General features: G+C 42.2%; 1 protein-coding gene across 1 annotated transcript in view; it reads left to right on the top strand.

Annotated features, from left to right (window-relative positions):
- The window catches only part of LOC133075150 (sodium/glucose cotransporter 1-like), a 59164-nt gene that overhangs the window by 17287 nt on the left and 26063 nt on the right, over window positions 1-15814 (top strand). The window contains exons 5-7 of the mRNA XM_061169249.1: window positions 6606-6711; window positions 7789-7869; window positions 13129-13349. Of these exons, the coding sequence (XP_061025232.1) occupies window positions 6606-6711; window positions 7789-7869; window positions 13129-13349 (408 nt within the window). The remainder of the gene's footprint in view (window positions 1-6605; window positions 6712-7788; window positions 7870-13128; window positions 13350-15814) is intronic.

Genomic DNA, 15814 nt, shown 5'->3' with positions numbered 1-15814 from the left:
CACCACTAGAGCTGCTTTATAAGAAATGGTGGAAGGAGTCTTCAAGCTGAAATGAAAGGATGCTAATTAGTAACATGAAAGCATAGTAAGTAGATAGTCAAAATCAGACTACTCAAATATAGTAAGATGGTGGTACGTTAACCACTTAACTCTAAAGGTTAAAGGACAAAAGTATTTTTAAAAAGCCATAGCTACAATTATTTGTTAACAGATACATAATATAAAAAGAGGTAAGTTGTGATATCAAAAACATAAAATGTCAGGCAGGAAGTAAAAGGGTAGAGTTTTCATATGCATTCGAAGTTATCACCTTGAAATAGACTGTTATATCTATGGAAGCCTCATGGTAACCACAAAGCAAAAAGCTATGCTAGATACACAAAAGAGAAAGGAGAGAATCAAAGCATACTACTGTGGAAAATCATTAATTCACAAAGGAAGATAGTAAGAGAGGAAGAAAGTAACAGGGAAACTACAAAACAGTTAGAAAACAACTACCAAGATGGCATTAGTAAGTCATTACCTAGCAATAATTACTTTACATGTAAATGAATTGAATACTCCAATCAAAAGGCATAGAGTGGATGAATGGATTAAAAATTAGCATGGTGGGACTTCCCTGGTGGTCCACTGGTTAACACTTTGCCTTCCAATGCAGGGGGTGAGGGTTCGATCCCTGGTCGGGGAGCTAAGATCCCACATGCCTTGTGGCCAGAAAACCAAAACATGAAACAGAAGCAATATTGTAACAAATTCAATAAAATGGTCCACATCAAAAAAATCTTAAAAAAAAGAATTAGCATGGTGACTATCATTAACAATACGGTATTATACACTTAAAAGTTGCTAAGAGAGTAAATCTTAAATGTTCTCACCACAAAAAAGTGGCAGTTATGTGGGGTGATGGAGATAATAACTTAAACTTACTGTGCTAATCATTTTGCAATATATACATGTATCAGATCACATCACATACCTTAAACTTGTATGATGTTGTATGTCATAGCTCAATAAATCTGGAAAAAAGTAAATAAAGTGTATGTAGAAGAGCAAAAGCATAAGAATAGCAAAGATATTCCTATCAAAGAAAAATAAGAAGGACTTATCTTACCAAATAGCATGACTTACTGTAAAGCTGTAGTAATTAAGACAGTTTGGTATTGGCACAAGGATAAACACATTGACACAAGAGAGAGTGAAAAAGCCCAGAAACACTCATATGTATGAACACCTGATTTATGACATTGAGGGCATTGCAGATGACTGAGGAAAGGAGGATCAATTGGTTATCATATGAAAAAAATAAAATTAGATCCCTATTCTACACAAAAATAATTTTGGATTGATTAAAGGCTTAAATAGGAAAGGCAAAAATTTGTCTAACTTTTATAAGAAAGCAAAGAATATCTTTATGTCCTTGAGGTATGGAAGGATTTTAAAATAAGATACAAAAAGCCCAAATCTCTGGCTAACCACCAAAGTACACAGGCATACCTGAGACCCCAGGGAGCCCAGCCAAAAAAAGATCTGTCTTGCAAAGACAGGACTGTTCCTGGAGAGATTTGTGAGTTTGCTGTGCCAGTGACTGAGCACATTCCCCAGCTCTCACAGGGCAGGCAGTGGAAGACAGAAGTCTTGCTGGTTGGAGGTATCAAGGACATAATTGAGGGCTGGCAAAGCAACCCGAAACTTAGGAGGGGAGCTCCAAAAACAAGGGAGCCAAAGAGAGGGTTAGTCCGCAAATCTCAGTATAAATTCTGCCCAAACCCTTGACTGACTGCCAGGCTACTCAAGTGCAGGGAAAACCTTCAGAGGACCAGGCTAAGTCAGCAGCATCTGGAAGCTGGAAAACCAAGTGGAGACCTCAGCTTCGGCACTGCAGGGTGGGGGTCAGGGTGGCATGGAAGATATGGTAGTCTGAGTCCAGACACATTCATTCCCTACTCAAACAAGAGCACTAATCCTCGGAAGAACAAAACAGATTCTAGGGTGCTACCTCATATTATCTATGATGGCCAGTCTTCAACCAAGAATTATTAGATATGCAAAGAAATGGGAAAATAAACATGACCCACACTCAGGAAGAAAAAAAGCAATAAGTAGTAGCTGACTCTGAGCAGGCCCAGATGTAGATTTAACAAAACAAAGACTTCAACTTGCTATTATAAATGTATTCCAAAAAGTAAAGGAAAATGTGATATTAATGAGTGAACAAATAGGGCCTCTCAACAGAGAAACTGAAACTGTAGAAAAGAACCACGTCGGGACTTCCCTGGTGGCGCAGTGGTTAAGAATATGCCTACCAGTGCAGGGGACACGGGTTCGATCCCTGGTCCAGGAAGATCCCACATACCATGGAGCAACTAAGCCTGTGTGCCAGAACTACTGAGCCTGCACCACGACTACTGAAGCCTGCGTGCCTAGAGCCCATGCTCCACAACAAGAGAAGCCACCGCTATGAGAAGCCTGCGCACCACAGTGAAGAGTACCCCCTGCTCATGGCAACTAGAGAAAGCCTGCACACAGCAACGAAGACCCAATGCAGCCAAAAATTTAAAAATTTAAAAAAATAAAAAATAAAAGTAAAAACCAAAAAAAACAAAAAACAAACAAAAACACCAAGTCAAAATTCTCGAGTTGAAAAGCATAGTAGCTGAAATGAAAACTTCACAAGAGGGGTTCAACAGCACAATTAAGATGGCAAGAGAGAGAATCAGTGAACTTGAAGATAAGAATTACTCAGGATAAAGAACAGAGGAGAAAAAACTGAAGAAAAAGGAACAAAACCTCAGAGACCTGCGATATAATATCAAGCAATCGATCAGACATGTAATTGGAGTCCCAGAAAGAGAAGAGAAAGAGGCAGAAAAAATTTTTTGAAGAAATAATAACCGAAAATATATCCTTTGGTGGAAAATGTTAATTTACAGATTCAAAATGCTTGACAAACACGAAATAGAATAAACACAAAGAAAACTACACATAGGTTTACATCACAGTCAAACTGCTAAAAGCAAAGATAAAGAGAAGATTTTGAAAGTGGTAAAAGAAAAGCAACACATTACATGCAGGGAAACAATGATACAGTTAATAGACGACTTCTCATCAGATACAGTGGAGACCAGAAAACATCAGAATGACATAGTCAGATGCTGAATGGAAGAAAAAACTGTCAACTGAGAATTCTATACCCAGCAAAAGTATTCTTTAAAAATGAAGATGGGGCTTCCCTGGTGGCACAGTGGTTGGGAGTCTGCCTGCCGATGCAGGGGACACGGGTTCGAGCCCTGGTCTGGAAGGATCCCACGTGCCACAGAGCAGCTCAGCCCGTGAGCCACAATTACTGAACCTGCGTGTCTGGAGCCTGTGCTCCGCAACAAGAGAGGCCGCGATAGTGAGGGGCCCGCGCACTGCGATGAAGAGTGGCCCCTGCTTGCCACAACTGGAGAAAGCCCTTGCACAGAGGCGAAGACCCAACACAGCCATAAATAAATAAATAAACAAATACTTTAAAAAAAAAATGAAGATGAAATATATATAAATAGGGCTTCCCTGGTGGCACAGTGGTTAAGAATCTGCCTGTCAATGCAGGGGACATGGGTTCGAGTCCTGGTCCAGGAAGATCCCACATGCCGCAGAGCAACTAATCCCGTGCGCCACGACTACTGAAGCCCGTGCGCCTAGAGCCCGTGCTCCACAATGGGAAAGGCCACCGCAATGAGGGGCCTGCGCACCGCAACAAAGAGTGGCCCCCGCTCGCCGCAACTAGAGAGAGCCCGCGCACAGCAACAAAGACCCAACGCAGCCAAAAATAAATAAAATAAATAAATTTTTTAAAAAAAGAAATATATATAAATATTGAATCATTATGTTTTACACCTGAAACCAATGTAAGGTGATATGTCACTTATACTTCAATTAAAAAAAGAACTTATTGCAAAAAAAAAATTTGAAGGTTATTGGGTAGGTAAAAATTTCTTAGGACACAAAAACCACAAACCATAAAGGAAGAAATTGATATATTGGACTTCAAAGTAAAATTTTAAACTTTGACTCTTTGAAGTATATTTTTAAGAAAGTGAAAAGTCAAGCTAGAGACTGGGAAGGAGTATTTGTAGAACATACTGACAATAAAAGACTTATATCCTGAATATACATATTTTTTAAAACTCTTAAAGCTTAACAGCAAGAAGACATTTCACCAAAGAAAATAAACAGATGGCAAATAATCACATGAAAAGATGTTCACTATCACTGACCGTTAGGAAAATGCTACTTAAAATCAGATCCCATGCACACCCACTAGAATGGCTGAGATTAAACGGACTGACGCTACCAAGAGCTGGAGAGGTTGTGGAGCCCCTGGGGCCTGTACCTTTCTGGAGGGAACGTTGGAAAATAGGTTGGCAGTTTCTTAACCAGTTACACCTTAGGATCTAGCCGTTCTGTTCCTGGGTGTGGCACTTCACCCCACCCCAGAGAAATGAAGACGCACGTCCACACACAGACTGGTACAGGAAGTTTTAGTCCTAACAGCTGAACCTAGAAATAATCTGAATTGGGACAGACAGCACGCGACATGGTACTAGGTGGCACCGAGGAGCCATCGAGTGACAGCACGGGTGAGAAGCAGGATGTGGTACCAGGTGAAAGAAGCAGGACATAGAAGCGCACACGCTCTGTTTTGGGGGGGGGGTTGCATTTATTCTTTATTGATTATGGATACTTTCCTTACTAGCCATATGCATTAAAAGAAAATTGTGAACCAGTAAAATAAACCAGACAGAGAAACAAATACTGCATGATATCAATTATATGTGGAATCATAAAAAAAAATGTCGAACTCATAGAAACACACAACAAAATGGTGGTTGCCAGGGTTGGGTTGTGGAGGAAATAGGAAGGTCTGCTGGTCCCAAAGGGAAGTTCATGAGTGATTTGTGAGCAGGGACTCTGGTGGTTCTATGACCATTCACACTGGTTTCCCCAGAGCTGTGTGACTCCATGGGTTTGAGCTCCAGGGAAGGCGAGTCTGGCAACAGCTGGTTTTCCAAGACCGGGGTGGTGAGGGTCTTGGCCGCATGCCCTTGGGGGCTTAGCAGGGTGTTAGAAATGCCTTATATTTTGAGTGTGGTGGTGATCACACAACTGTATACATTTTCCCAAACTCATCAAACTTTACACTTAAAATGGGATAATTTTACTGTGTGTAAACCATGGCTCATAAAACTGTTAAAAATGTACACTTGTGGAGAGGGCATTAAAATTGTGGAAGGCTTTGTTTGCCGTGCAGTATAAAGCTTGCAATTGTGAAGCCATAATCCCAGGAAAATCACCTCAGATTGTGACGGATTTTGAGATAAAGTCTTTAAAGAAGTAATTAAGTTAAAATGAGGTCGTTAGGGTGGGTCCTAATCCAGCATGACTTTATGAGACGAGGATATTGGACACAGACATGTACAGAGGGAAGGATGAGCAGACGCAGCGGGGAGATGGTCTCAGCCAGCCGAGGAGACAGGCCTGGCATGCATCCTTCCTCACGGCCCCGCGAGAAGCAGCCCCGGACACCGCGAGCTGCCAGCCCCCAGAGCTACAGGGCAATGTGTTTCTGTTGTGTGAGCCACTCTGTCGTACTTTGTGACGGCAGCCCTGGCAAACTAATATGAGTAGTGAGTGTGAAGCAGCTTAGAGCCTGACTGAGAAAGTCAGCCGTGTGTGGCAGCATATGATTAAGAACCAAATGAAGAGGAAATGAATAAAAGCTCCAGGTGTTTAGGAGGGGGCGTGTGGTCCCTGCCAAGCCCCCAGCTAAGGCTTCAGAAAGCAGATGGGATTTGCATGTGTGAGGTGGGGGAACAAGAGCACAGGAGGATATTCGGGACTGGAGGCGGGATGGTATTCAGTTACCGGTGGTTTATTCACCGCCGTGAGCCAGGCACTGTGCTAGGAGCCAGGCATCTGATGAGCGAAGAGGGCGCTCCCTGCCGCCGGGCACACACAGCTCTGCCCATTGTATCCCTGGCTGTGGAGACCAGAATACCAAAGCACGAGGTTAGCCAGTAAATGACGTGCAGGTGCTTCAGAGTCATTGTCAACGAAGCCTGGGGTTAACAAACCCAGCCCGCAAGCCAGTCGGACTAGTGATCTGCTTTGTACAGTCCTTGAGCTAAGAATGGTTTTTACAGTTTTAAAGAGTCGTAAAAAAACAGAAATGGTCTGTGTGTCACAAAGCCTACAGCATTTACCATCTTCCCTTTACAGAAAAAGCTTGCCAGTCCCTGATAAGCAGCCCCCTCTGCCTTTCCCACTGGCGGAACTGTAGGAACAGCTCGCTCCCTGGGCACACTCCCCACTCTGAGGCTCCAAGGAGGAAGAGGCTAAGTTGCATTAACTTAGCCCAAGGCTTAAAGGTCCTGACCTTGGCTGAACTCATGGGGCACCAGCTGTGTTGCCCAACAGAACTTGGGTAGACCTCACCCAGTGTCCACTAGGGATGGAGTGGACGTGCTGACTGCAGATGGTCTCTGAGGTCAGCGTCTTTATGGGACAGCTGTCGATAGAGCTGGAAATGAAAGTGCAGCCTGCTACGTTTGTACCCATTTCAGGTGGAGATCTGCACTGGCGCCATGTTCATGAGGCTGGTTTTGGGGTTGGATGTTTACCTGGCCACCGTAGTCTTGCTGTCAGTTACTGGCATTTATGCCATCACAGGTGAGGTTATTCTAACCCCACAGGTATTTGTGTTGACTCAAAAGCTCTACTTAGTGGAGTCCTAAAGACATTGAGACAGGGATCTCCAGCTTTTGCATTTTCCCTGAGTCTGTAAGTCACATTGCTGAGGCCTGAAAGGGCTAAATACTGAAAATAATTGAGGCAGGGGTGCCCAAGTGGTGCCCTGCTCCTGGAAATCGTATCAGACTGGCAGGGGCTTTCCAAGAGGATTGACAGGGCCAGCAGTGTTTGGGGTGGGGCAGGCCTGACACTGCAGTCTGCCGGGTGAAGGGGTGAAGGAGCGGGAGCACAGAAAGGGACTGAGAGGAGGAGCTGCTTCAGGGCATCCCGGTTACCTGGTAACCTGGTCAGGCCATCAGATGGGATCTCTTAGGCAGGCAATTCGAATTTGGAATGTTGATCCCATCTTGGGCTAACGCTACGTAGCACGATACATGGCATCATAACCTTGGGTAGTGGCAGCTCGCCATCAGCCACGCATCCACGAGGTGAACAGCCGTTCTCTACCCAGACAGCCATTCTGTTTTTCAGTACAGTATTCAATAAATTACATGAGATGGTCAACACCGTATTATAAAATAGGCTTTGTGTTAATGAATTTGCCCAACTGTAGGCTAATGTAAGTGTTCTGAGCACATTTAAGGCAGACCAGGCTAAGCTATGATGTTCAGTAGGTGAGATGTAGTAAATGCATTTTCGACTTAATATTTTCAGCTTACAATGGGCTTATCAGGATGTAACCCCATCATAAGTCAAGGAAGACCTGTATACTTTTTTGCTTAGGAAAACTACCAGATTTTCATTTATCCAAAATGGGAAGTAAAAGGAAATTGGGATATAAAAGAGCAAGATAAGAATCCAACAACAGATCATGAAGGCTGTGCAAGAGAGAAAACAGGGTGCTAGTCTAAGCATAAGCAGTTGTAAGGCCCACTGAGTTCAGGACGGAGGTGTGGGTATGGAGATGAGCAGACCCGAGTGTGTGGACCAGGCATGCAGAGTAACTTCCCACAGAGTCAGGCGTGGCTCTCCTTTGCCTTTCTCTCGCCTATTCAGGTGGTTTTGCGGCTGCAGTTTATACTGATATCTTACATGCTGGCGTTGTGGTTCTGGGCTCAGTCTTGTTAATGGGCTATGGTAAGTAAATCTGGAGAGCAATGGGCACCGTGGGTGGACTCTTTGAATCTGACAGCTGCCTGGGGCCACTTCAGCACCTTCCTCTCACAGATGAGGAGACCGAGGCCCTCAGAACCCACGAGCATTGTCTAAGGTCATGCCCGCATCAGGAGAAAGAGGAGTTGAGGAGTAGGAGGGGTGACGACAAACTCAAGCACTTTGAACAGCAGTCAAGGGTGGTCCACCACACTCATCCCCCCTCTGTGCCTCTGTGCATGCTCTTCCTCTCCAGTCAGAAGCCCCTCTCCCTTTTGTCCACTCAGTTAAATCCATCTCTCAGGGTCAACGGAAGATCCGCCCCTGAGTGTGTGATTCCATGATTGTTCTACCTCTACATCTTTGTTCTCTGGACTTGCATCACTACCACACAACGTGACTTTTTTTTTTGATGGTACATACCTTGATTGTTCATTGTGTCACATAAATAAGTCATACCCCCCAGGTCCAAAACTTCTTAAGAACCAGAGCCATTGTATCCTTCACACAATGAGTCTGATGCACATGGTAGGTGCTTAGTGAGTAAGACAAATGAAAATAATAGCTGATATGAATTGAGAATCAGGTACCATGCAGGCATTTATCTGTATTGCCTCATTAAATGATCACAGTCATCATGAGGCATAACTACTTTTATTATCCTCATTTTACTGATGAGGAAGCTGAGTTACTCAGTTAACTAACTTGTTCATGAAACACACCAAGAGTAGAACTCAGAGCTGGGTCCCTCTAACACCAAAGCCCCCGATATTTGAATAACATATTACCATACCTGTAGTGACAATTACACTCACCTTCAAGTGGAGGTTTCCTCCCACTAGCTAGAAGTAGCCTTAGTGAGGTTGGCGGTACCCACTGTTCCATGGGTCAGAGATTGGTCTTGCAGAAACCTAGAAGGAAAAGCTCTTGGCTCAGGTATTGAAAAATTATTGAAATAATATGCTAGTTCAGTTGAAGCATTATGGTTCCATAGAGCATGTTGTTGAGCCTCATGGAAGGAGAACAGATAGACTCACACAGAATCACAAACCTCAGTCTTACCATTCAGTAAGCATTAGTGCTCCATGAAGTATACTCAACGCTGTGTTGCTGGGACACAAAATACATGTCAGGCATGCTCCAAGGAATTTTGTAATGAGCTGGGAAACAATCACTGATTTGAGTGACACAACTATAAACTATAAAACATTCTAAGCCATTGTGTTTGCTCAATGCTAATGGTAAATATCAACTTTATTAAAACTTGCCAAGACCATCCCAATACTTGAGAATGATATCCAATTAAACTTTAGGGGTAAGTGGAATATTCCATTTAATATTAGCAATTATATCTCTAAATAATTATATATCATTTACTGTTATAGACTGAATGTTTGTATCCCCCCAAAATTGATAAGTTGAAATCCTAACCTCCAATGTGATGGTATTGGGAGTTGGGGCCTTTGGGAGGTGGTTAGGTCATGAGGGAAGAACCTTCATGAATGGCATTAGTGCCCTTATAAAAGAGACCCCAGAAAGCTCCCTCGACCCTTCTGCCTCATGAGGACACAGTGAGAAGATGGCCAACACCCTGTCAGCCAGCACCTTGATCTTGAACTTCCCAGCCTCCAGAACTGTGGCAAGTAAGCCATTCACTATATGGTATTTTGTTATAGCAGCCCAAACAGACTAAGACATTTTCTGAGAAATTTAATGGGATTTTTTTTTTACCAGAGTATTCATGCTAGTTCTTTGGTAAGTAAACTATTTGGGAGAGGCGTTGTTTTCCTTTAAAAATATACAAGAACTTGTACATCCAAGTGAATGTTGCCTTCAGACAAGTCACCGTGGGAACCTGTGCACATGCAATTTTATTTTTTTATTTCTGATTTTTAAGTAATTTTTAGGTAAGGTAAACAAAACAAAAGGGTACACAGTGAAATATTTACCACCCTCAGTTTCTCAGTTTGACTCTTTCTCAGTTTGACTCCCCAGTTTCTCAGTTTGACTCTTTCTCAGTTTGACTCCCCAGTTTCTCAGTTTGACTCCCCAGAGCCAACCAGTATCATAAGTTTTGTGTACATCCTTCCAGAGATGGTCTTCATATGTACAAGCAAACCTTGGAGATATTGTGTGTTTGGTTCCAGACTACAGCAATGAAGCAAATACCACAATAAAGCAAGTCACATGAATTTTTTGGTTTCCCAATGCATATAAACTTATGTTTACACTATACTGTAGTCTGTTAAGTGTACAATAGCATTATGTCTAAAAATAAGGCACATACCTTAATTTTAAAATAATGCTATTGGAAAAATGGCACTTATAGACTTGCTCGTTTCAGGGTTGCCACAGACCTTCAATTTGTAAAACAAAACAAAACAAAAAACCACATGGTATCTGCAAAGTGCAATAAAGCAAAACACAATAAACTGAGGTATGCCTGTACAAATATTTTTTCTTATCTGTGAGATATATATCTTAATAGAATCAGAACATTTTAAAAACCCGTTTTTCCACCACTGGAACTATATCTTAGGCAAATTTCTATATCAGAAAATAGAGATTTACTGCATCTTTTCTGCTTTTGTATTTGTAATAAACTTTTTTGTGAAAAGTGCACAAATCAAAGTGGATAGCTAGATGAAGTATCACAAAGTGAACACACTCTGTTAGCCAGCACCCAGGTCAAGAAGTTATCTTTTTGTTTCCTTCTTTTCCAAACTTTATACTTTCATTTCTTTTTCTTGCCTTATTACACTGGCCAGGACCTTCAGTACAATATTGAAGACAAGAAGAGGCATCAGTCCTCCTTGTCTCATTCCCAATTTAGAGGGAAAGCTTTGAATATTTCACCATTAAATAAAATGTTTGCTGTCAATTTTTTGTAGATATTTTTTGTCATACTAACAAAGTTCCCTTCTATTCCTAGTTTGCTAAGGTTGTTTATCATGAGCAGGTTTTGAATTGTATCAAATGTTTTTCCACATCTACTGAGGTGATTATATTATTTTTCTCCTTTTTCTTTTAACACAGTTAATTACATTGACTTGGTTTTGAGTGTTAACCTTGCATTCCTGGATTTGTCAAGAGATACCTCAATTTCCTCTCCAAAGTGGCAATTTTAACTTAGATTCTCAGAAATGTATGAGAATATGTGTTTCTTAACCTCCCAGCCAACACTTGATGTTTTTGTGTTTTTTTTAATTTTTAAAAAAATTTTATTTATTTATTTTTAGCTGCATTGGGTCTTCGTTGCTGTGTGCAGGCTTTCTCTCTAGTTGGTGGTGAGCGGGGCTACTCTTCATTGTGGCGCGTGGGCTTCTCATTGCAGTGGCTTCTCGTGTTGCAGAGCACAGGCTCTAGGTGTGTAGGTTTCAGTAGTTGTGGCACGCGGGCTCAGTAGTTGTGGCTCGCAGGCTCTAGAGAACAGGCTCAGTATTTGTGGCGCACGGGCTTAGTTGCTCCGTGGCATGTGGGATCTTCCCGGACCAGGGCTTGAACCCGTGTCCCCTGCATTGGCAGGTGGATTCTTAACCACTGTGCCACCAGGGAAGCCCAACACTTGTTGTTTCAAGACTTTAAAAAAATATGCCCAGTAGGTGAAAGGGGAAAAAAAAGTATCTCATTTTTGTTTTAATTCGAAGTTTCCAGAGACTGGTGAGGTTGAGCATCTTTTCATATACTTAGTGGACATTTGTATTTCCTCCTTTGTGGATTACATGTTCATATTCTCTACCACATTTCTTTCCAATAGTTTCCCTTGGCTATTGATGTGTGAGTCCTTCATACATGATGCAAATCTCTTCTTTTATTCTAACAAATTTTTAACTTGATTTCAGTCATATAAATTTAAAATTTTGAAGTCAAATTTGTCAACCTTCCTTTTCCTTTCTGTGTCTTGTTGAAGAATGTAATACTCCCTAACCCAAGCTCATAAAGATACTCTCCTGTTTTCTTCTAATAACTTTGTGGTTTTGTAGTTCACCTTTTTAAAATCCACACGGAATTCATTTTTAGAAGTGCCATGAGGTGTCTTTCATTTCATAGTCACTTGGTATCTTTTCATTGACTAGTCTTGACTCCATATGATTCTGAACCCATTTCAAAAACCAAGTCTGTATCAAAGGGATATGGTTTAATATGCCAAAATAAAAGATTTTTTAGTTAAGTAGGTGGAATTATGTGTTTTAGTGCCTTTTAAAAATATTTTTCGGGCTTCCCTGGTGGCGCAGTGGTTAAGAATCCGCCTGCCAATGCAGGGGATATGGGTTCGAGCCCTGGGCCGGGAAGATCCCACATGCCGCGGAGCAACTAAGCACGTGCGCCAGAACTACTGAGCCTGCGCTCTAGAGCCCATGAGCCACAACTACTGAAGCCCGCGCACCTAGAGCCCGTGCTCTGCAATAAGAGAAGCCACCGCAATGAGAAGCCCGCGAGCAGCGACAAAGACCCAACTCAGCCAAAAATAAATAAATAAAATTTTATTTAATGTTGAGATTTTACACCACTTGGGATATTGAGGGAGAAATGCTATAGGCTCTGAAGAAAATTCCAGATATGAAGTTTCATAAATGTTTTGCTGGAATTGCAGGAAAATGAATATTAATTTCTGATTTAGTCGAGATTCTTCAAATAACTTGAAATAGAACTTTAGTTCCAAACTAGTATAAGCAAATAAGTACTTCCTTGGCTCACCTAAGTGAAAATTCCAGGGCCGTCTTACTTTTGAGCATGGCTCGATCCAGCCTTCTGCATGAGCCAGGTAGACAAAAGAGCTTTAAACTGCCATCCTAGCTTAGAACCCCAAAGCAAGGAAGCAGGCTTTTTTGGTGCCTTAAGCAGAAGACTCCTGGGACAAGCTCTGATTAGCCGGGCTTGGGTCCCAAGTCCATTCCTGATACATCAGCTGCCCAGGTGACGGGAAACATTGGCCAGGCCTGGGTCACATGCCAGATCGGAATGAGTGGTAGGTAGTTTGACGAGGCCCACCTAAGTCATATAGGGCGGGATGCAGCTGGAAAAGGGGTTCTGTCCCCAGAAGCAGGAGGATGGGGTGCCAGGCATACGACCACCAGTGTCCACTGTACTCTTCTTTTTCTTTGGAGGAGATGGTGTCTTTTCTTAGGTACATACAGTCTTGGCTATTTGCCAGTCCATTGTGTCTCACTTTGCAATCTTGGTTCTTCAGACGTGTGTTATTGTGCAGTTTAAGGTACTGACCAACTGTATGGTGTTTTCAAGCCTTTAAGGAGGTAGGAGGATACCAGGAGCTACAGCATAAGTACATGGATGCTAAGCCCACCCTCATCCGTGAAGGAAACTGGACCGCCCAGCCGGAATGCTTCATTCCTCGTCTGGATTCTTTCCATATCTTCCGAGATCCCACCACTGGAGACATCCCCTGGCCTGGAGTCATCTTTGGCATCTCCACCCTCTCCTTGTACTACTGGTGCACCGACCAGGTAATCAGATGCGCTGCGCTGACGGGCCTGCGCTGGGGGCTGAGGGTTGGGGTCTCTGCAGTCTCTGCAGCCACAGGCAGGCTTCCCTCCCAGCCTTGTGTAGTGCCCAAGTGTAGTGCAGGACCACTGTTCTGTCTGAAAGGGGTCTCTCGGGACTTCCCTGGTGGTCCAGTGGTTAAGACTTCACCTTCCAATGCAGGGGGTGCGGGTTCGATTCCTGGTCAGGGCGCTAAGATCCCACATGCCTCGAGGCCAAAAAACCAAAACATAGAACAGAAGCAACATTGTAACAAGTTCAATAAAGACTTTAAAAATGGTGCACATCAAAAAAATCTTTAAAAAAATAAAAGGGGTTCCCCCTCCAGTCCTGTCTATAACAGAGCACTTGTTTTCATTTTTTCCTCCCTCTCATTATCTACAAAGCACAATGTTTGCACATGAAAAATATGTCAGTTCTCCCAAATTGAGTCTAGAAATTAAATACCACTAATCAGTATTTCAGTTGGATTTTTTAAGGACTCAAGCTTATTCTAAAAATTATATGGCTCTCTATCAATGGTTGTTAATGAAATAAACTGTGAAATATTCATACAGTGGAAAGCCAATATAGAAATAAAAAGGAAGTACAGCTACACACCATAGCATGGATGAATCTTTAAAGCACGATACCAGTAAAAGAAGCTAAACACAGAAGACTAGGTGCTGTGTGATTACATTTATATAAAGCTTAACACAGGCAATGCTAAGTTATGTTGTTTAGGTATACACAATTACGTAGCAAAAAATTGTAAAGAAAAAGCAAGGAGGAAATAAAATAGTCATTAAAGCGATCATTTCTGAAGCAAGAGAGAGGTTTGAGGTTAAAAAGATGCACATGTAACAGTGTTGTTCACAATCATTAAAAAGTGGAAACAACCCAAATATCCACCAACGAATGAATGAATAAACAAAATGTGTATCCATGTGTTGGAATATTATTCAGCCATAAAAAGGAATGAAGTACAGATACATGCTGCACCTTGGATGAATCTCGAAAACGTTATGCTAAGTGAAAGAAGCCAGACACAAAAGGTCACCTATTGTATGATTCCTTTTATATGAACTATCCAGAACAGGCAAATCCATGGAGACAGAAATCCGATTAGTGCTTCCCGGGGGAGGAGGGATGGAGAGTGGCTGCTTCATGGGCCTGGATGTTCTTCTGGGTGATGAAGAAGCTGTGATGCTAGAGAGAGGTGGATGTGATGCAACACTGGGGATGCACTAAATGCTGCAGAATTGTTCACTTTAAAATGGTTAATTACATGTTATGTGAATTTCACCTCAATTGTTTAAAAGAGCCATGGAGAGAGGCTTCTGGGGTACCTCAATGTTGCACCTCTTTTTTTTTTTTTCTTTTAATTTTGTTCCACCACCATCAGTGAGTTTTTTCATACATTTCTAAATCAGTTAGATTCTTTGTTACATTCTGTATGCCAGCCTTTGAGTGTTGCACCTCTTGACTTGGTGTTTCCATGGTGCGCTGGTAATGTGCTACACCATGTTTGTGTGTTATAGCACAATAAAAAGGGTTTAAACCTTTTGTGGGGGCTTCCCTGGTGGCGCAGTGGTTGAGAATCTGCCTGCTAATGCAGGGGACACGGGTTCGAGCCCTGGTCTGGGAAGATCCCACATGCCGCGGAGCAACTAGGCCCGTGAGCCACAACTACTGAGCCTGCGCGTCTGGAGCCTGTGCTCCGCAACAAGAGAGGCCGCGATAGTGAGAGGCCCGCGCACCGCGATGAAGAGTGGCCCCCGCTTGCCACAACTAGAGAAAGCCCTCGCACAGAAACGAAGACCCAACACAGCCAAAAGTAAAATATAAAAATAAATAAATAAATTTAAAGAAATTGCCAAACTATTAAAAAATATATATTAAAATATATATATATATAAACCTTTTGTGGAAGGAGAAGTTGCCACAAATAGCTAACCCAAGTTTGAAAATGAAGAACAAAGGGGGAGAACTTGCCCGACCAGATATTTAAACTTTGATAAAGTCACAGTAATACAAGCAGTTTGAAATTCCCAGGAATAGACGTATAGACTAACAGAACAGAATAAAGAGCTCAGAGACAGACTCATATACTTATAGGAATTTAATATGTGTTCAAGGAGGCTCCACAAAGCAACAATGGAGATACATACTCTTCGATGTTGTTAAAAAAAAAAAAAAAAACGAAAACCCAGCTTACTATTTGGAATAACAAAGCTTCATCCCCGCCTAACACTTACACAGAAGTGGACTTCAGATGAACTAAAGACTTAAATGTGGAAAGTAAACCTGTACTACAATAAGGGGAGGTAACGCTAGTGCATACTTCTGAGTTGGGGGGAGTGTAAATCATATCGGTTTGATCACATTACACATAAGGCCTTTTTAACAAAGACACTCTAGACAAAGTTAATGGATGACGGGCTAGAGA

Source organism: Eubalaena glacialis, chromosome 15 (assembly GCF_028564815.1).
Source record: "Eubalaena glacialis isolate mEubGla1 chromosome 15, mEubGla1.1.hap2.+ XY, whole genome shotgun sequence".
NCBI classification, from domain to species: domain Eukaryota; kingdom Metazoa; phylum Chordata; class Mammalia; order Artiodactyla; family Balaenidae; genus Eubalaena; species Eubalaena glacialis.
This window is presented reverse-complemented; position numbering and strand designations above follow the sequence as displayed.